This window comes from Squalius cephalus (assembly GCF_949319135.1).
Source record: "Squalius cephalus genome assembly, chromosome: 10".
Lineage (NCBI taxonomy): Eukaryota > Metazoa > Chordata > Actinopteri > Cypriniformes > Leuciscidae > Squalius > Squalius cephalus.
Window position 1 is genome coordinate 38,475,087 of NC_137131.1, and position 23,238 is coordinate 38,498,324.

Genomic DNA, 23,238 nt, shown 5'->3' on the forward strand with positions numbered 1-23,238 from the left:
CTAATTAAAAGCGAACCAAGGAAGAAACGTTTATAATCCCCTTCGAAAATCGAGACGTGAGTGAAGATTTGGGGGGAAAAAACGAGAGATTACATGCAGGGATGAGTCACGATTTTTTAATATTCGATTAGCTTATTTAATTATAGAATTACTATGGAATATCGAATAGGTTGTGCAATTATTCTCTAAAATAAAATGATGTTTTTGGTGCTAATGCGGTGGTGACGCGTTCATATAATTACGTTCTGTAATAAGATCCTGTGTCCTGAATGTTCAAGGACAAAGTTTTTGCACTACCCTCGTAAGTTGCAGTTCAGTAAATGTGTAGAAGATAATGTTCACAGAATTAATGTGACATTTGAAGTGAATTGAGCAGTCTTATTTTCCTCATTTTTTGTAATGCCTTTGAATAATATGGGGGACATGAATCGCAATATATCGCAGAATCGAATCGCAATACTTGCTGTATTGCAATATGTTAAGAATCGCATTAATATTGAATCGTGGCCCAAATATCGCAATACTATCGAATCGTCACATTTTTGCCAATTCCCACCCCTACTTCACACATTCAAAACATCCAAAGCCTGCTTCATTACACAGGAAACAAACATGTCCATGTGTTAACCTTGCATTTAGAATAAGGATCTCATTATTAAAATCTCTTACTAAAAATACTCACTTCTTAGATGTTCCCCAGCACCAGCCAACAGCTGGTAGAAGACATGGAAGGTGCGTTCATCTTTGGCTTGGCGAATGGCCCTGGACTTTTCAAGAAGATCTTGAGATTGAGTTAAGGGCAAGTGAAGCCTATTTTACAGCTCATTGTTCACGGTGTCAAATCATTCACATCATGATGCGCTACTATACAGCTTTGTTAATTATCTACTAGCTATAGTAACAGTTTAAAATCGTTTCACTATTCTAAAAGCACATAGAAGTCAATTTGCATACCTTTATTCCTGCTGATATTAAACACACAGAAAATTCACCAATATCAGTGTTAGCAGTGCAGCAGCATTACTCAAATGTAACTGAACAGTTATCAGATCAGGATACAGGTTTCAATGTTGGCCCCCACAATGTAACCGGTTACATCAAAGTTGATGCGGATGAACTTGCCCTGTGGAAAAACAAATATTTAGGAAGTATATTTTTTTTTATGATGTGCTATACTGATCATGCTTTATAAACCATACCAATGCTTCATAACTATCATTATATTTTATGGGCCTAATCAACATTTCTAAGAATCCATTTGAACAGATGATCGTCTCTTTTATTGTTTGAACAGAGTGGCTTGTGCATACCTGATATGCAGCATGTTTAAATAGCTCTACTTAAAAGGAAACGGTACTCAAAGAATGCGTAAGAGGCTAGCATACATGCTTTTTTGCAGCAAATGCCCCCAAAATAATGACCTAAAGCAAAAGACCCGAAGAATTAAATTCCTCTGCAGCTTTTGATTTGTTTGTATGCTTAAAAGGTTTCTGCTGACTTTAACGCATGCCAGCGAAAACTCAATCAGCTGGCCAGAGGAGCAGACGTAAGACAGACGCCCATCTCTTTTTAGAGTGCTGAATGTGGATTTTGGTGAGTGTGTACCTAAATGGCCCTTTCCAGATGCTACATAAATTTAAAAAAAAAACTATCAATAAACTTAATAAATATCATTGCCAAAAAGTAATTAGAATGTAACAAAGCATTGTGGCAATATTTCAAGTAATTTTACAGTTGGCAAAACAATGGAGAAATGATCAGATCAGTCATTATAGACAAACTTACAAAGCGTGAAGAGTTGTCATTTTTCACTGTCTTGGCATTCCCAAAAGATTCCAGAATAGGGTTTGCCTGCAGGAGTTGACGCTCTAACTCTCCCTGTAATGCAACAATCACTGGTTAGAAAACACTAACTATTACATAATTACATTAAGTTTAATACAAGAACAGATGCAACTGAGGTGTGTAACCGTAATAAGAGCAATAACGTGCGTAAAAACTGACGAGAAAACCTTGACAAGAAATTTAACACCAACAAACAGATTAGAAAACATTTCTTGCGCAGTTTGCACAGGGTTCGTTTGTATAAACAGTAAGGTTTAACCCAACTATCACAGATAAATCAGTTTATTAATTATTTTAAACATCCCCCTTTTAATACACGTAAGTTTGTGTTGGAACTCAAATGTTCCATATCATCTACATAACAAATTTCATCTATTTGCATTCTTTACTAGCCTAGAAATCTAGAAGCACCCTAGCGGCAGCAAAATGTATTTTGCAGCCAGGGTAGTCTAGCAACTCTCCGTTGACTTTCGGAGCTGTAAAAACCTAAATTGCGTCAGGCCAATCACATCGTGTATAGAGTAGGCGGGGCGGGCTTAACATAATGACGGCAGAGTTGCGACGGTTCCCTGCTCCTTGAAAACAAAGAATGTCTTCTGCTGTTGGAGAACAGTCTTTCGAATCGGCTTTGGCCGCGACTCTGGAGGACTTGGAGTTAAGTTGTTCTTTGAGAAAAGAGCAAAGAACGGCACTTAAGTCATTCTTAAAAAAGGAAGATGTGTTCGTAGTTTTGCCGGCCAGATTCAAAAGTTGAATCTATCAACTAACGTAAGCTCCGCTGTTGGGAAAACGCTCTGGTTGTTTGAAGCGCTGTCCTATTGTGTGCAGAGGGAATTTGAAAGACAGCCGTTTATCCCGCCCCTCGGATTGAGCCGTGTCTATGGTGAGTTGCCAGACCTAACATCTTGATGTAGGTCAGGCTTGTCAGGCTAATTCTTTACAGTATTTTGCTGAGATGTTGTATGGCTAACAACAATCAGCTTGCTTTTACAGCAAATCCATTTCTCTTCATTTGACCCTCAAACCAGAAGCGGATCATCTACATGGAGTAAAAATACACTAACCTACAAACCTAATTAAAGCCTGGGTAGCCATGAGAGGGTTTTTGTGCAAATTCTCACTGGCTGCCTGAAATACAGGCACTGTGGGGTTGGTCAGGAAACTCCTCAAATTAGAAACGACAGACGCCCAAAGCCCCACTGCGCCACATCACAGCTCCCCCCGCCACAAATCTGGGACATCCACCCCTTTATACCCCCTAGACACCCTTGATGTTATCCATTTCCATCTGATAGGAAGTTTGGACAGGTGTCCCATTGTTCTTGCTGTTGTCATGAGACAGGAACACATCACGACACAAATGAGAGAGAATGACCACTGTGATTTTACCAACTGTTCCCATTACGTGACCAAAACGAGCAGAATAGTGGATACAGTCCAGGAAATTTTGTGGTTTAAAGTTTTAAAAGTTAATGTAATAAAGGGCCTAAAATAGACTACAAGATTAATCCAATTCTCTGTTTAATAATTGCTGAATTGTTTTAACATATCTGCGTGTATCTGAGAGCACAAGTCAGTAACTTAAGTCAGAACAATGAACTTTTTATAAAACATTAGTAATGAAACTTTATAAGAACAGTAACAGGTTTCACCCTCATCTAAATAGGAGATAAATGAACCATTATTACGACAAAATTTCATTAGCAACTTCTTAAAGAACTTCTTTTCATTAGAAAATATGCCAAGAACTACTGGAATTTGAGCTTTTTGTAGCAGAGCTCTTTGTAAATGGACATTCCAGAACCTTCCAACTGCACGGACGGAGCAGGGCAACGTTATTTGAGAAAGGGGAATTCAGCACCGTGACCACTGCACCATAATGCAGTATTTTAACATGCAACAGTGTAGTTTTACAGACATATAAATTACTTGACATCACCCCAAAAGTACAGTATATATAGGATTCAAAGAGAGAAGAAAAGAATAATTAAGAAAGCAGATGTTATACAGCAGAATGACATTAGTAAAAACACATAAACAAAAGATGAGAGTAAAATGAATAAAAATAACAATTTCTTGTGCCCATCAAAGACGTGGTATGAAATAAGAAAGAAAACATGGGGAAAAAACAAGGGACTACAAGCTACTCACATAAAACAGGATTCCGTTCTGTAATCAAATCATTACAATGGAAACAGAGGTATTAATGTCACAGAGGGAAATGTACACAAACACATGACAGACAGAACACACTCAGCAAGGGGTGACTTAAAAGTTGAACAAAATGTGTTGAATATATCTGAAGGATGCATTCTCAGTTTATGATCAAGGCTTTTGCTGGTTTAGAATGTTGCTGGTCTAAATAAGACAACTGACCTATATGTGTGGTGCAAAAAACTTTCAGGTTTCATGAGGTTTTTTTTGCAACAAAATCTTTAAACGTGCAAGGATCTGTAACACACTCGTTCTCATGCCGGGTTCAGACTACACGATATCAGGCCGATTTTGGCATGATCTGTTTGACGTAGGGTGTCGTGGTGATTCATAAAATGACAAGGGTGTTGCGATGCAAGAATCAGTCGTTTAAACTCGTAAAGTGTCATAGTGGATGACCACTGTTTCCTTGAGGGACTACCACGACAGAGTGAAAAGGATAAATGCAGGCGAACGATAGCAGAGGTGCTTCAGCAACCCAGTGAGTCCTGGAATTAGCATTAAGCTAACACAGCATTTCGTGAGCCTGCTTGTTTACGTTCTTGTTTGGAAGTCAGTCGCTAGTTCCGCCTTCTCGATGACATCACGCACATCGTTAAAGACGGCAAGCGATGATTGATCGAGAAGCAACGTGTAGTCTGACATGTTTCTTGTCAACGACACAAGAGTTTAGGAGTCAAATTTGCATAACCTGACACAGTGACTATCGTAACAGAAAAAATAATTGTGTAGTCTGAACCTTTCATTAGATATCAAGTCAGATTTTATGATCAACTCATTACTTCCAGACTACATTAAAGATGAAATTCCAATACAATGACAGGTTTTCACATCATGCAAGCTTAAATATACCACTATGCCCCAAGCCATCCAGACATCCATTACTTAGGCTAATCTCTAATATTTTTATCCATCACTAAGATGGTTAAAATTAGGGATGCACCAAAATTTCAGCTGCCAAAAATGTCATTTTTGGTTTTTGGTCGAAAGAGAAAATAGACAGAAAATATGAGATGATAATATAAGCCGAAAATATATGCCGCCCTGCCCCTCAGTGTTCAATGCTCAGGTTTCACTTTCACGCAGCAATTTTTTTTATAACTGTGCGTGCACACTGGCACGGAGCGAGCATTTTCAATTCATTCCAATGGAAGTTGAGCTTAATGCTCACGAGCGAGCTGGGCAACGCTGCTAAAATGACGCTACCCTCTCGTACACTGCTCTGCTCCCCACTCTGCTCAGGCCATCCTTAAAAATATTCTTGTTTGCCGTAACCCGACCGACCCAATTATTTATTTGTTTTTCCTTTTAGTCCGACCGACTTGCCGGTTTGTAAACTTGCGTTAAGACCGACTTTTTTTTTTTTACTCTTCAAACAACTAACACAAATGCAATAAAATAATATTAATTATATTTTAGTAAGTATTGTGAATATAAATTGCCTAGGCCTACAAACAAACGTAGGCTACGTTCTTTCTTTTAAATAAAAACCCATGGCGTCATCTATGATTATGTTTACGCATGTCACACTATGACCTGTACGTTCGCTTCGTTTCATTCACTGTCAGTGGTTCGCGCTTGGTAATGATGGCTGCGGCTGCAGTAAATAAAATGTTCGCGGTCACAGTTCAAAGTCGTACGGGTTCAGGCACCATAATACATCTAAAAAATGCATTAAAACATCTCAACACCGCTTTTACTTGGCTTAAAGATGACATAGTTTGGCCAGAGCAATGGTCAAAGGGATGTCATGTTAACAGGGTTCTTCACATTCCACGACATATTTGTTTAATGGATGTAAACATCTCAAATGTAACACATTAACATGTTTTCTCATAGGTATTACATTGCATGTTAATGCAATGAACTGTTATTTTGTGAAATCTAAAGTAATTTGAATTTATGTTTCCCTCTGAAAATCCACTTTCATTGAAATCTAGTGGCTTCTTTTTTTCTTGATTCTGCCTCATTTTTTCCCCAAATGAACGCAGCTGGAATTAATGCAATAAACATGTTTTTTGACAAAGATTTCAAATTGTTTGTGGTCTATATAACCTGCATCAGAATGAGGTTTGCAATGGTGCGCCCGAAGGCACGGGTTGAAGACCCAGTCAGTGACGTCCCGATATGCAAATTTGTTTAAATTCATACCTACGTAATCACCATGACCAAAATTGTACTTATTTATTATTTTTTTGCTGTTACTGCAAACCAAAATATTTTTAAGGATGGCCTCACATGCTCTGATAATTATAGCTTGGACTCTACATTATTTCAACAATTGGACAAAAAAATAAATCTGTTAAATCTGATTCTGTTGCATAGAAGTGAATAAAGAATAATTTAATATTTTGATATATTTTCTGATTTTGGTGTTACTTTAAAATAAAAGTGTGGTTATTTTATTGGCTTGTATGTTTTAAATTCAGATAAAATTAAATTATTGAATTTAATAAAAGTCTAATATTAATACAATTATACACACAAAAAAATATTTTAAATTAAGAAATTAATAATTATTTTAAAAAGTCAGTTTTGGTTTCAGTTTTCAGCCAAGTGCAACCCGAATTTTTTTGGTTTCGGCCCAGAATTTTCATTTCAGTGCATCCCTAGTTAAAAAAATAACTCTACACATCTTGAAGATTGCATACATTCAGAACTATTTAGCAAATGTGACAAATTGTGCAAAAAATAAATCAAAAGTAAACCATTCAAACCCCTTAAAGTAAAGTGTTTATTTTTATCAAGCAATATCCCAGAGAGCAGAAAATTTCACTTTGGATAGGCTACATTCCATTGGTGTTTATACAGCAGGTTAGTTTTGCATGCACAAGCAGAGCAGGTATAAAAAGCTTAAAGGGAACTTGCCTGGAGTTTGACTGCTTTAGGTGATTCTGGCTGTTTGTATATAATACACAAATGTAATATGTTAGAAGGCATCAGGGCCACATTCTGCAAGTATCTTAGACCACGGGAAAGATCTGAGCCTTTATGTTGCATATTTGGCCATGCGAATACAGTATGACTGCAGCATGTACAATTATTCAGCATGCTTTCATATATTTTTGAAGGAAATACATGTTATCAGGCCAGTACTGCAGACTTTAAGATGATTTATTAATACAGAGCAATGTGTACTACTTACACACACGTCAGAGCCAGCAGTTATTACTGGATGAACATCTATCCAACATTATCAGTATTAGAATCTACACACAACACTATCCATGACATACAAGTGCATGTTATCTACTGATGTATGTTAATTTGGTTAAAATTACTCTTCCAGCAAAAGCACCCTGATGTCATTGTAACCAACTAATGTGTCTAAGATAAAATAGATTACTTTGCGAGAGCTTCAGCTGTGAATGCATTACTGATAGGTTAGACTAATATGATTTGCAAAGCACTATGTATATAAACTGGCATTACGAACAGCTAATGCTGATTGACTGTATGTCTAACCATCTAAACTTTATAAAACCCTCTCATAAAGAGACGATAAGACGATTAGACAGACAACTTTGCCTATTGCATCACATCACACTTTTTTTAAGGCGGTATGTCAATAGTCTACCTTCTAAAGTACAATTACACTAATTTTTAACTTGCAAGCCTCATTTTACCTTATTCTGCTTAGTACTGCACATCTTTCCCTCCACATCTAAACCACTAGTGGAATTCCACACGGATTTCAAAATGAATGATTCAGCGAATGGCTGAAAGAAAAGGAACTCACTGGAATGTTGTGGTCCTTCCTTCCTTTATGTGACGATGCAACGTGAGCCAGGTACTGGATGACTTTTTTAGTGTTTTCTGTCTTTCCAGCACCTGATTCCCCTCTGCAAAAGAAAATTACAATTAAAAGCAAACATCAAAACATCATAAAACAGCTTTTTTTAAAGCTTTAACCCCAAAAAAAAAACAAAAAAAACAGATTGGGTAAATATTTATGCACATTTGCATGATTAATGCATTCCATAAGCTAAATAAGCCATCAGGCTACATCCTACATCTGCTAGGACTGCCGTTTGTTTTTCCAGCTGCAGTTCCTTTTAGCCGTGCTGGTGCATTACACAATGGCTTTTATTAAGTAAACATTAAAGTCTTATTTATTATTATTGGAATGCATAAGATGGTGTTTTAATTACTTAACCTTATAACACAATGATACAGATACAAGAAATACAGTTCTTCACAAAAAGTCTGATTCAAATATTCTTCTCCCTAATCTGCCCATAAATGGAAAAAAATCTTTAGAAAGACAGCCAGACATTTTCCACAAAGGCCTGTAAAGACATTCACTTAATACTGGCTTTATTCAAAGAAATATAATAGCAAAATGTCAAGCAAACGGGTGAATTAAACAAAAACGGTCCAAAATAGGAAATTCTATTGAAGTAAAAACAAAGAATTATATAAAGAAAATTTAGGATGATTATGATGATATACACAGTTGTATACCATTAGTATTTGTCATGTTAAATATAATTTATGTTGAATTTATTTAATTTTTTTAAACTGTAAACAGGATCTTCATTCATTTATTAAGGAAATTATGTCATAATTCAAAAAGCACCTTAATGCCATTGTTACTAACGTGTCAAACAGATGGTTGATTATTTGTCTAACAACCTTTTTGTAAACTCTCTAAAGAAAATGAAGACCCTTAAAAGCAGAATGTCTGCTCTCTTCCATACAATAAAACTGGATGTGGCCCTCAAGCTCCAAAAAGGTTAAAAAAAAAAACCTAAAAAAAAAACACCTTCATAAAAGTAGTCCATATGACTTGTGCACTATATTCCAAGGGGCTTTTCACATTTGAAATAGTTAACCCTGGGTCATTCTCATAATTTACCTGTGGTTAACCATTATTCCTGGGTATTCATAAGCTGGCGTTTCATACTGCACATTCCTACACCCTGGGTTAACGTTCTTATTTGCATATTTGCGCTGTCAGTGTCATTGATTGGACGAACGCTGCACATGACAGGTTTACATAAAGACTCTAGCATTGCACATCCTCATATTATATACTGTCGACGGTAACATCAAATTTTTCCTGAATGTACTTTTCAGGCTATAAAAGTAGGAATTAAATGGTCTCCTCTTCACTCTAATTGATGCGTTTTCCATCACCATTTGACATTTCCCCCGAAAATGCTGTTTATATACATGAGGGTGAGTAAATGATGACATTTTTGGTAAATCAGTCCTTTAAGAGCTCTTAAATATGTCTGCTTTTTTTGTGTCTTCAAGCTATTGACTGCAAGATTCCTTAACCCTGCATTCCAGCTACATATGGTTTCATGGACATCATGCCTTCATAGTGGGTGTGCTGCAGTGGTATCAGCATGTCAGAAGGGGTCGACTTTGAGAGAGGATGTAAAAACCTACTCTCCAACTTACAAAGACATGTTGTAAAGATATGAGAGAGACTGTTTACTTATTTACAATGTGCAAAGACAATAATTCAGGCTTAATGCATCAAGAGCTCAAATTTCTATGGATGAATTCTTATAGACTGACTAGAAATATTTGCTGTGGGTCTGACTCAGTGTGAGATGCTCTACATGCCGAACAGCTGCCGCTACTGATATTTAATGCCGAAATGATACATGACTCATGTTTTCAGGCATGGCTGTATATGCATGCTTCCAAAAAAGCTGATTCCTGTGCAACCCTTGGGATGTGAAATCACTTCCAACAGCCCAAACTGACTGACGTAACCAGTAACCGTTGAAAAGAGATGACTAATGGTTACTTACGTGCAAAGAATTGATTGGTCCTCACGATCTGTAAAAGAGACAGAAGAAAAAAGGGTCAGCATTTTCATTTAAGTTCACCTGAGCCTTTAATTCAAATCAATACATTTTGACATCTAAAAGGGCCTAAAACAGCAACAACACCAGAAAGTAATTGATCAATACAGAAGACACATGTACACTTATGTAATCCTGCAAAAGAAACTATACATTTAAAAAAAAAAAAAAAAAAAAAAAAAAACTCCCCACTGATAAAATTATATTTGTGTATTTACTCAACGTTGTACATTAGAACTAATGTCTTTTCGACAGACGGAAAGTTTTAGTGAGAGAGAATAGCATGGAGGAAGACGGCTCAGTTAAAATGGAAATCAGAGCCAAATGAAAATGCTGTGTTGGCCTAAAATGCAAGCCATAAAAACATCTGTGAAACTCGTTATGTCACATCTTGTCTATATCCAAAGTAGGTTTCTCACCCATCTGTAAATCTCACTTCATAAACAGGCTGGTCTTCCAAAAACGGAATAGTTTCGCAACTTCAAAAGTGAAGGTTTATAGGAAAATTCTGAAGCAATCATTTCATAGTGATACTAAACCTCTGCAAGAGGTAGATAAGGCACATCATGTGGCCACTTATTTGAGGGTGGGTTTAAAAAAGGCTTTGAATAGCACATATTATATTTCTTATATGATATGGATTTTGATTCGCAAAGTCATTTTACTGATACTGATGTGGTGGCTTCAATGTGACCCAAACTCTGCCCTGCTTATGCGTTTCATTTCTCTGGCACAAAGAGTTAAATGACAACTCCGGTGTATGCCAGAGTCCCTTAAATGGACATTGCCCTGTGCATGAGAAAAAATATTTTAAGTGCTTTGATCTCTGTAACTTCAGCTCATTTTAACCAAACAGTGATGCATGTGGACTGTGGGCAATTGGGTTTTGAGTATTAAGAGACATAAGGCTAATACTGGCCACAGTGTTAGGTCACACTGAGCTCAGGTCATGCCCAGTCTGGAACAGCAGAGACAGAACAATCCGACTGGACACAGATGATCATATTCAATGTACTACTTAATGTCCTGCAGCCTCCTACTCAAGCAGGACCTCTGATTCAATAAGCTCATAAAGAGAACTACTTCCTCCGCATTGTACAGCAGTTACAAAACCTATGCACAGTACTTGTCATGTTTCAAGATGGTTTTGTGCATCACACTGACAGCAGGTTCACACACACACTCCGTTTGCAGTGCGTATGCAGTACATATGCGGTGCAGAAGCAGCAAGGGCTCATATGACGTGTTTGCAGTGCGCAACCTGCAAATTGCGGCTGTATACCACAAAAACATTTATTAATTATTTTTATTTTTTATCAAATAAACTTGAAACATAACACGTTTTTCCATTGCAATAAACTACTTTAACTTTTCCATTGTTTTTCTACGTAAACACGCTTTTTAAAAAAACGCGTCTCAAGACCTTGCGGTTTTTTCCCATTCCACTGGGAAAAACTGAGTGAACGAGCCCTTAATCAAACAACAAAAGACTGAATAACTTTTGTATCTTTAATAAGAATCAATTTATATTTAATTCATAGAGTCAAGACTATGCAGTGTTTAATTTTGTGCCAATTTCAGTAGTATTTCTTACTACTACATGGTAAAACGTTACCTCTTTTTTTTTTTGTATCTTTGTTCTATTGTATTTTTCTTATTGTTTGTAATAATTGTTTGTAACACGTTGTATATGAATATCATGAGAAAAATGTATCATATTTGAGTCATATCACCCTCCTCTACACGGGATTATGTATTCATTTGTATTACAGCATAACAACTCTCTGCATCCTTGGCTTGAACCTCTGTAAACCAGGGGTGAAGGAACACACACCCACCCTGGGAGCTCTTCCAAGTGATCTTTTGGGTGGTGTCTCAGTTCCTGAATCTGTTGCTGCAGAATGTTGCTAATGATGTAGATAAATAACTTCACGTCACTGTTAAACTGTTGCCCTTGCAGTATCAGATAACTGCTGAGTTCAGGCCATACTTGAAACGTCAGGCATTTGTGTGTGTCTGGTGGAACCAAGTAGTAGTACTATTTAAGATAAACCTGGCCAACCCCTCTCAAAAATGATGGTCACAGACATCTTTTCTTCACAGGAGCAATTTCTATAAAAAGTAATTCCTTTACAAAGCTAATCTAGACAGAATGTGACTTTTTCTTAAACTCCAAGTATTAAAGGAGAACTCCGGTCAATTTTAACATTGAGCTCATTTTTTTGTACATTTGGAGTGCTGTCAGTACAGAGAACAACGACAAAAATCGGTGTTGCCTACACCGTGTTATCCTCTTTTTAAAATTTGCACCCTGTTGACTTCAATGGGGCAAGTTTTAAACCTGCTTTTAGCCTCTTAACATCCTTGATGTGTCATTACAAGTGCACAGCCAATGTGAGTGATTCCTTCGGAGTGAACGCGGGTCAATCTGACTGCAGTAGATGTGAAAGATATGAATAAAAATGATATTTATTTAGCCAGCGCACATACCTGTATTTACATCCTGTTTTCGGTCGAAGTCCACAGTAATCGATTGTCGAGTTCACGCGCATGATCATAGGTACTAAACCAATGCGCGTGAACTCGACAATCGATTACTATGGACTTCGACCGAAAACAGGATGTAAATACAGGTATGAGCGCTGGCTAAATAAATATCATTTTTATTCATATCTTTCACATCTACTGCAGTCAGATTGACCCGCGTTCACTCCGAAGGAATCACTCACATGACCTGTGCACTTGTAATGACACATCAAGGATGTTAAGAGGCTAAAAGCAGGTTTAAAACTTGCCCCATTAAAGTCAACAGGGTGCAAATTTTAAAAAGAGGATAACACTTTGTAGGCAACACCGATTTTTGTCGTTGTTCTCTGTACTGACAGCACTCCAAATGTACAAAAAAATGAGCTCAATGTTAAAATTGACCGGAGTTCTCCTTTAATATTGTAATGTAACTCATTCAGCGCTGTTTGTACTACAGATAATATATGAGTAATTTCAAGATTCTTGACAGCCAAAACCACCCACATATCTACTTTAGATCAGGATTTATGAGATTATTTTTGCTGGTACGTGATAAAGGCATATTTGCAAAGAGCAAAATTCAACGACCAAAGGAAATAAAGTTGCTCCTTTATTCACATGATGTTGGGAGGTTCATTAGCTTTGTTGCAGGTCTCCTGGTATGAATAGACTGCAGGAAATTGATCCAAGACCTTTATTAAAATAAAATACCAGCAGTGCTTTTGAAAAACTGCTTGCATACAGATCACTGCTCCACAAAAGCAGTCAGAATTATGATTGTTTTATAGATCATTTACATTTAGCATCCTCAGAAGACTTGTGGAGAGGATTCAAACTCCTAAAAAGAAGCGAGGATGTTTAGAGTGCCAAAACCAATTTACTGTCATTCTTTTAGGCATTGAGAGGAGTCTGTTCTGCAGTCATTTAATGAGACACACGGGTATCTGACTAAGTCCACCTATGGGAACAGAGGATGCCTGAAGATAAAATAATGCTGACTGCTTTCCTGTTCTGGCTGCAGGAGGTCAGGGATGTTTGGGACGAAGAGGATCTACAGCTGGGCAGATCCTCAGTATGGGGTTTCCTCCACCTGGATTCAGTTTGCTCACTAAGAGTCTAACATTTGAGAACCCGGCGCCCTTATATCAGAGGCCAAAAACGTAAAAATGCAGGAGAGAGTGATAATACCAAAAAAGAAAACGCATTGGAACATCTTTTGTTTAAAAGCTAGATTGCATTAAACACAGGGACTTGATAACTCACTGTGTCCTTAAGCATGAATCAACATGAACAGAATGTAGGATTGATGATGTCCTAATCAGAACTGTGATAAATGTCGTGTTCGAAAGACAATGTTTTAGATAAAAAGGTTCAGGGCTCAGGGTACAAGAACTGGAAACGGTTCACAGGATGGAGGACTCTCAGAGACGCTTCCTTCTGTGTGGTTCGCATCAACCTCTGTGAACGTTTATGACACTATCTGTCTCGGATACAGAGACACAGATATGGCAGCCAAGGATTCTGAAGAATAGCCTCTCCTATCAGCACAGCTGCAGAAAAGGGAAGCATATAATCAAGTGAAGAGAGGGCTCTTGACTTCTTTTCACTGCATCCTTTGTTAAGGCCTTCGCAACTCTTCTCTGAACCAAGAATGGCTGATTACAGAGATGCCAGCATAAGTGTATATGCATAATTCAGACACAATGTAATGTGTAGAAATTACAATTAAAATCAAATGGAGCTCCCACACAAGCATTCAAAGATAACTCATAACCTGCTATTTTTAATTTGTTCATTGATTAGTTCCAAACATGATCAGAACTGGAAGAGTTGGTGGCACGATTCTGATTAAAGACCCAAATTAATGAAATTCTTCAAAAAACAGCTGATGTGAAGACTGGAATAACGGTTGCTGAAAATTCAGCTTTTATAAATCTATAGACAGGCGAACCATTTATCAGCCTGTGTCTAGTCTAATATCAGGGTAGTCTTGTGCTTGTCCTGCCAAAACGTCCACACAGAGCACTTTGAGCTTCAACTCCCAAGTTCTCACTCCGCACCCCCTCAGCTGGCCCATCCTACCCCACCCCCTTTTACTGGTTTAACCTACGACAGAACACATTCCTCACATACCAAAGCACATCGCTGCCAGACACCAGAGAGTGGACACAGACACAAAGGAAAAACCTTCCAAAGCTAGGGCTACAGTCCCTTTCACATCAGTAACATAGGACGCACAAACATTCATTACACTTTCTCATGTATGGCCACGTACACCCTGTAAAGTTTCAGGAGTGACAACCGTAAATGATCGTTCCATGAGTACAGGACACGACTCACTCCAGAAACTGCGAGGTAACCATAGCAATGTTCTGGCGTCTCGCGTGTTTATTATACGCTACTCTGACCAAAGAAATATTATAGCAACGAAAGTTACGTCGCTACGTTCAGCAATTTTAACTAAAGCAGTCGACGGAGGCGTCGTGTTTTGTTAAAAGACTACTTCACAGAGCGCAGTGTTGCCATGTCCACTTATTAAAAGCGCATTTGGACTTGTTGTTTAAGCTTGGCTCATACAGCGATCAAGTTTATGGAGTTATTAAAGTGAGCAAGTGCAGGTCACGATATTTCAGTTTTATTTTCAGCATAAAGCATTCCAATTTATTAAAAACATTTTATTGGCTTGTTCTTGTTCACTGATTTGCTTGCATGATCTGGTAACAAGAATGAGTCAGACGAGACATGCACGTTAAAATGAGTATTTTTAATTATATGAGAGATGACAGACGAGAGATCCATCTCTGATGCCTCTCGTCTTATGTCATAAACAACTTGTTTTTCAGTTCGGTTCTGTACACACTGGGTAGAATTTGTATAAATGCAGTTGTCACTACCTGCATTTTTTATGGGAGTTAATTCAGTTGCGAATGCGATTGTCACTCCCATTAGTCCCATATAATACTAATCTGTGTGTGTACAGAATGGGATTAAGCACTGAAAGGTGAAGTGACAACCGAATTTAGCTGCAGTGAGCACCCTGTACTATGTGTGCCATGGCTAATAAAACTGAGCTGCTGCTGGACACAAAACACACTGAACTCCTTGCTTCACAACTGGTTGTTAAAATAATACAGTTTATTGCAAAATATCATGGCAGCACTGAAATATGGCACCGTTTTTGGGAACGGCACAAAGTATGAAAAAAGTTTAATGCACAATGTTGCTTGCATAGAATTGAACATCTTAAAATACTAAGGATTTTGGATCAATTGCAGTTGACTAAACAGGCAATTCAAACAAACAAAACATCTTGTGTCTTTTTGTGCTTCAGCTAAAATTGGTTCAACACATCAGAAACCAGATTTGACGCAGGGATTTGATCAATACATAAAAAAGAAGATCCTCAATGCTCACTGTGCCTCCAATCTAACCATAAATAAGCACAGGCGGAAGAAATGACGGCAGAGATAAAAACAAACTGTAATACTGGATGCCAAAAGGGCTGCCGATAGTTTCTAGATCAGCATAAGGGTAGGAAAATATTTTGATAATGCATCCATTTACAATATGTGTTGATGATGGTTCTAAATTTGAATTTACAATGAGTGTGTTTACAAACCGATCAGACAATCAAGCCTGTTTCACCCATAATGGTGATGCAGAGAGGCAGTAAAGTGCAAAGTAAACAAAGCCTGTCAGAATGACTTCTCTGGAAGATGATACAATACTAAACCATAATAGACAGAAGGTCTGGCACTCTAAACCTGTATGGCTAAAATGTGTATCTGGCCTAAATGCAAGGAAAAATGTTCTTTGACTGGTCTTACAGTGAACATCATTGACAAACAGTAGCCAATATGGCAAAAATATTATATTGCTATTGTTTTCCTAGTAGGATCTTGATACACAATCTTATCAGGATTCTTCTTCATCATGTTCTTCATTTCAGCTGGAGTGGAGGATATGGGTATAGATATATAATATGAGTATTTCATCAGATAATTATTTCATAAAATAACAGAGATAAGATAACACGTATATTACATACATGCATATAGGGCTTTAAGTTTTTCCCAAGTACAGTAGGTCTATTTACAGGAGCATTCAAGTGAGAAATACCAAAGAAAGTGAATGATCAAATGTAAAATAAAACATTGCATAGTCTTCACAGTATAAATTAAATATACACTGATTCTTATTAAAGGTACAATAGTTATTCAGTCAACAGCAGTGAGCAATTTTGTCTTAATCTTTTGTTGGTTGATTAACATTAAATTAACAGAAAGCAGCAGGTTTATAAGGCTGCTGTCACTAAGACCTAATGCAAGTTATCTAATATAGATACACTTGGTGTACAAGTGTACACGGGTATATACAGGTAAAATCTTTACATTAAGTTTCCATTTGTTAAAGCTACACTGTGTAACTTTTTTAGTTGATTCTTAGCAAAAAACACTTAGTTCTTTCAAAAATATATGTGCTCATTAATGTATATTTACTTCTTTCAAGTAATAAAGTATTCTCTTAAGTTTATAATCTGCCATTGAAAGTACATACGGGTGAGGGGTTCGAATGCCGGTCGCCATGTTGCCCCTCCATCTTGAAACTACATTAGCCAAAGAGGGACATGCCTGTAAATTCAAGCTTCGCCTTTTGCGTTTTTCACTCAGTGACACCGTGACGAATGCGAGGGGGAGATTACTCGCGAGCTCGCGATCGAGTGCCGGCAGATTTGAAAGATAGTGTGGTGTGTGTGTGTGTGTGTGTGTGTGTGTGTGTGTGTGTGTGTGTGTACTCACATTTGAAAGAGAGAATTAAAATGTCAACGCGACAGACAAATCAGCAAGACCATAGTCAATATTGGAGTAACTTTTCCCAGATGGAAAGAGCTCATGAGGAGAAAAGATTTTAAAACGGACGCCGAGGTTGCCTGCTTTCTTCTCGACAGGTAATTCAGCCTGTTGTAATTCATTTGTGTAAATTAGAAGTTTTATAGTTGCTTGTCTAACCATAGCATGGTTGTGCATAACGCCAGAACGACCTCTAGTATAACTTCATCCTCGCGTCAATGGTGAAAAAGTATTGTTTACCTTGTAACATAAATCTGTGCTGCGACGGATCACAGGTGATTAATAGTTTTAAAGGCGCAATTTTTTAAGCTATATAAAAAAAGGACACTGAACGTTTTAGTTATTTTTAATAGCTTTTACTTTGTGTACACATTGTAACATTAGCCTAATCTGATTATGCTGGGATAGCCGATTCCAAGGGTGACGTTTACCTCCTGACATCTGTCCTGTAGTTTTATTCATTTTAGACGTATTGTTTATTATTGTCATGGACGAAGTGATAACTGGAAGCCATGTTACTCTTGGAATAATACGGCCACCGTAGGAGTTAAAACGCCCTCGGAATTGAGAGGAACAGAAACTAATATTCACTGGGTAGTCATATACAATTTCACCGCTAGATGGGGGTAAAAATCACACAGTGTAGCTTTAACATTAGTTAATTCATAGTTAACATAGTTCTAAGCATTTATTAATCTTAGCTAATGTTAATTTCAACATTTACTAATACAGTATTAAAATCAAAAGTTGGATCTGTTAATATTTTATAATAGATCAGAGTTAACACTAATTTAAAAAAAGTTGTATTTTTATTCACTAACATTAACATAGATTATTAAATACTGTTACAAATGTTTTGTCCATTGTTAGATAACGCGAGCCACCCAATGACTGCTCAGTCAAATACAGGAAAATCTAACAAAGTGCAATTAATGCATGAAAGAGAATTGAATTTGGATGTGAAGCAAATGACAAAGGCAAAATGAAACGGATAAGACACTTGAGCTCATAGACAAAAAAATAATCCAGTCTGTCTGAGAGAATCATTTGTATGAACTGCAGTACAAAAGAGCCAAGCAACAAGAGGGCAACGACAAGCATCCGCAACAGAATAAACAGCCCATCTGCTGCAACTGCTGTCCGCAGGAATTTCCCATGTAGCTGTTGGAGATGATGAGCCCGTCAGTCACACAGAGAAATATGACTCACTAGAGACTCAGTGAGCCGAGCCAGATATGGCCTGATCAGAGGTGACAATAACTACTGGAGACTGCAGTTCTATTACACAGACACAATCAAACATCTACAGACCTTCAAACTACACATACTCCAATTAAACAAATATTGTGCAATTGTATGTCCTAACTAACTACATTACTTACATTCCCACTAGGTAGCTAAAATAGAATCTACAAGTGCAATAATTTATAGACAGGAGAAAGAAAAAATGAAATCCTTGCTGAAATTAAATAAACTGCATCATGGTCTCAGCTGATGTTTAGCAAACTAAGAATATCTCATGTGCTTTGTCAGAGGCTCTGTAGCCATGTTGTGTTGAAGGGGTGTGTTCAGCAGTGTGTGCGGCCAGACTCAGAGTACTAAAAAAACAAACACCTCAAAGGTCACGGCTGTCTGACAAACAACCCTGGAGCCTCGTGCTATGTGGATGTCCAAAAAAAAATCACTTACCTAAAGCATTATTTATTTCATGTATAAATAATACCCAACATAGTGTGTTTTTTTGTATGGAATAGATACTGAACATAAAACATTAACCTAAACAAACAAGCAAAAAAACTATCAAATGAGAGAATAAAAACGCTTAAATTCAAAACATCAGACATAGTGAAAAAGCTCAAACTATTTTTATTTTAATTCCCTCTCAGAATTTTAGTTGAAACTTTATAGTTCAGTGATTTTGGCACAAATGTAGATTCATAATTGTCAGTTGTATCACAGTGCCTTTACACATACCAAAAACTGAACTTGACAACATCAAGTCCAGAAACTTGGAAACTTAAAGTATAGCTATGATTAGTAATATTGATATACATACATATTTTAAAATACGTTTGGCCTTTTTCTGAGCAGCTTCCTCTCAAAATTGAATGTTTTAGCTATAGAGCTCAGTCTGAATATAACTGTTAACTCAAACAAGCAAGATTTTAAAAGGATGAAAAATTCCAGATGCTGCATGAGAAGGTAAAGTAGTATTTATGTATCCTTCCACAGTATCGCTTGTTAACCTGTCTGAGACGCACTGAAGAAAACACAGCTGATCTGAAACAGGTACAAAAATGTTTTTGAGCTCCCCTCGGAATGCCTTTGAAACAGAGTCTCTGGTCACCATAATCTACCCAAGATCTTTATGTTCCAGTAGGCTCAAGACAGATGAGATCTGTCTGCAACCACCTGGACCGAGTTCAAAAGGACAGTGTCATGAAACGCATTACCGCTTATGTATTGGAAACAGGTGGGTCAAAAACTCCCAAGCTCCCCAGAACCCATTCCATCCCATCCCATGCCTAACTGATAAGTTGGGGGGCTCGACATCTCTTATCATAATTGAAATTAAAGTGTGCCCGCGCACTGGGTAAATGTGGTTGTGAGATTGCATTTTCAAAGGTTGTAATTATGTTTCAAACATAGCTTTCCTGTCAGTAACCGTGTTTAGATTTCATTGCTTCCATATGCCTTGAAGAGAGACGGGTGCCACTGACATTCCTGCGCTCCAGTGGCTGTACTGACTGGGTCTTTTCCAAAAATGTTGAAGTGAAGATCAGCACTTCCAAAGTTTTCAAAGTTGTTATAATTAGCCCTTTGTAACCAAGTTCAGTCAACAGCCAGAGAGGGGGATTATGGCTGGTTTCTGGCCGACTAATCAAAGACAGATGTGAATGAATGGATGTGTGTTTGGGTAAGTTAGTGTGTCCAGAAACTTATTTACCATTAAAAGCTGCATGTCAGAAAACAATTATTCTCCTTTAATAGTGCAATATACCCAACTATAGAGCATTAAAATTACCTCACCTATAAGGGCTGGGTATTGACACAGATTTCACAAATCAATTTCGATTAAATTCTGATTTCAATTCCATTAGATATTGATTCACATACATACATACACACACACACACACACACACACACACACACACACACATACACATATATATATATATATATATATATATATATATATATATATATATATATATTATATATATATATATATATATATATGTGTGTGTGTGTGTGTGTGTTTGTATATATCAGGTAGTACGTCGATTTTTAATGCTGTAAACTATACAGGGAACCCTGTCTTGGCACATTACCATAAACATTAAAGGTTAAAGTCCAAATTCAACTGCTATTAATTTTTAGATATAATAACAAGCACTCAAATAAAAAAAATTGTTGTATAAAAAACATTTAAATTGCACATAAGGCAGTTTATGTTTCTACTCCAATTTATGACTGTGGCTGTCATAATTTATTTTCTTTTTTTCATTTATTCAAACTACCATGGTGCAGCACAGGGAAGAGTTAAGGCATGGACCTAAAGTGCAGCAAAAATTTAACAAAACAAGAAGATAATTCTAGAAGATGAAGGTAACTATCAAATGAAGGGAACAACTGAAACAATAACCAACAAGAAACTTTGATCAAATCTTGAACAGTTTTGGCGCTCTGATAAAAGAGTGTAAAAGAGTGGTTTCCAGCCATAAAACCATAAGTGCGCTTAGACAAAACTGGAACGGAGCCATGATGGAGGAAATATCTCAGAGGAAAAATAAACAACTTTGTTCCACTGCCATAATCCCTGCAGATCTAATGAGACTGGCGTGTGCAGCATTGTTGGGGGTGTTTCCTCCAAAGGCAGACACTAGGGTCCATGTGTCCCGGCCAAACTTGACCCAGTACGTCACAGTTCGTACTGCCCCCCCTGCCCCCCCTCCCCCCCCCCTCCCCCCCCTCCCCCCCCCTCCCCCCCCCTCCCCTCCCCCCCCTCCCCCCCCTCCCCCCCCTCCCCCCCCCCTCCCCCCCCCCCCCCCCTCCATCCATCGCCACACAAAGGCGACATTGTACCCCACAATGCAGGTCAGCCTCTCCTCCAGCCTGGGACGGCTCTTGTTCCCTGGCCACTGACAGATCAGGACAACTGGTCAGTCCTTGTATGTAAGAGAGCGGTTTGGTAGAGAATTCAGCATTGCATTCATGCCAAATGCTTCTCCGTTTCCTGGATTAACTTCTTTGATTCCAAGTTGGGATGATTGCTCACGACTAACAAATTCACCAATGAAAGGACTCATAAAATGAATGAAATGTTATGTACATGAGTTTTTTTTTTTTAATAATTGTCATGTACCTTGCAGTGCAATTACGTTTTACATATAGTTACACTACTGTTCAAGAGATTGGGGTCAGTAAGGGTTTTTTTTTTTTATATAATACACATGAAATTCATCACAATTGTCAGTAAAGACTTTTACATTGTTGCAAAAAATATTTTTTCTTTTAAACTTTAAATTTATCAAAGAAACTTAAAGTTGTAAGTTAAACTTAAAGAAAAAAATTATTAAGCCGTACAACTGTCTTCAACACTGATAATAAAAAAATGTCTCTTGAGCAGCAAATCAGCATATTAGAATGATTTCTGAAGGATCATGTGACACTGAAGACTGGAGTAATAATGCTGAAAATTCAGCTTTGCCATCACAGGAATAAAATCACATTTTAAAATAGAAAACAGTTATTTTAAATTACTATTTTAATGTAATTTTTGATCAAAATTTTTTGTAATTTTTGATCAAATAAATACAGCCTTGGACAGCATAAAGACTTCTTTCAAAAAAATAATTAAATATCTTACTGCCCCCAAACTTTTGAACAGTAGTGTAAATTTCATTATTAAAATTGTACATATAAAAGTCATTTTGGCAATCACAAATGCTATAAACATGATTTAAAATACAAGAACTCCAATGCACACTGAGGAAGTGCTGAGCTGGTACAGCCTACAAACAAATACGAATCCCATATTACGTAATACAGCTCCATTTGTCCCAATCAAAAGTGTGCAGACTGTTTGTCCTGACTGCATTTGCTGTTCATTGATTGTATAAACTCCTCTAAAATGCAGTGAAAATTAAATTGAGAGTGGAAAGATTAAATTAATTCAGTTGTAATGGAACGCACTAACATCATCTTAATCTGTGACACAGTTACCCACTCCAATATCCAACTGCCCCAGATTTACTAAGAGATGACTTAAAGATTATGACAGCGGTACAAAAAAAAATCATGGTTGACCAAAATCACAGAATTACATCTCCTGATCTTGCCTTACACAATCAGCCACGACCGATCCGCTTCATTGAGTAGAGAACCAGATTGAAAACAGTCTGAAAAAGCTCTAATTGTCCAAGAAGAGGAGCGATGGACCTTACTTTGTATGGTCTCCTGCTGTGATGGACAGAGGCTTGATTCACAGCTAATGACTTATGATAAAGAACAGAGTGTTGTATTCAAAAGCTTGACTCTCTAAAACCTCTTTAGTAACCTTGTAGTTTATCAGTGACCGATAGAGAAGTTTCTGATACGCATTATCTTACACTTCTCACTTTAATATGCACAGACCCACAGCTGAGACAAGAAAAACTCAATATGGGAAAAAAAAAAAAAAAACCCAGCCCTTTTTTCTCTCCATTCTCTGGGCTTATCTGAGGACACCAGATAAAATTAATTTATCTCTAGGGGTGAAAAACAAACTGAAATATAATAGATACCATAGGAAATAGTGATCATTCAATTTCCGTCCAAGTCACATGATACAATGAAACACAAAGCACAGCCAATAAACATTAAAGGTTGGCTGAAACTGCTAGTAATTTCATATTCTACTATTTAGCAAGAGGAGAATTTGTCTGCTTAACAACACCTGGTGATCTTATCCTCATTTAGCAGCAAGTGCTGAACAAA

At 37.3% G+C, this 23,238-nt stretch overlaps 1 protein-coding gene across 3 annotated transcripts in view; it reads right to left on the minus strand.

The window, feature by feature from the left end:
* myh10 (myosin, heavy chain 10, non-muscle) overlaps nucleotides 1-23,238 on the minus strand; it is a 65,388-nt gene that overhangs the window by 32,231 nt on the left and 9,919 nt on the right. The window contains exons 4-10 of one of the 3 annotated variants that reach the window (XM_079884953.1): nucleotides 9,828-9,855; nucleotides 7,799-7,901; nucleotides 6,928-6,957; nucleotides 3,997-4,014; nucleotides 1,786-1,878; nucleotides 1,060-1,123; nucleotides 683-781 (exon numbers count right to left, since the gene is read on the minus strand). In XM_079884953.1, coding sequence (XP_079741079.1) covers nucleotides 683-781; nucleotides 1,060-1,123; nucleotides 1,786-1,878; nucleotides 3,997-4,014; nucleotides 6,928-6,957; nucleotides 7,799-7,901; nucleotides 9,828-9,855 — 435 coding nt within the window. The remainder of the gene's footprint in view (nucleotides 1-682; nucleotides 782-1,059; nucleotides 1,124-1,785; nucleotides 1,879-3,996; nucleotides 4,015-6,927; nucleotides 6,958-7,798; nucleotides 7,902-9,827; nucleotides 9,856-23,238) is intronic. The other 2 variants (XM_079884954.1, XM_079884955.1) reach the window with 2 other exon arrangements.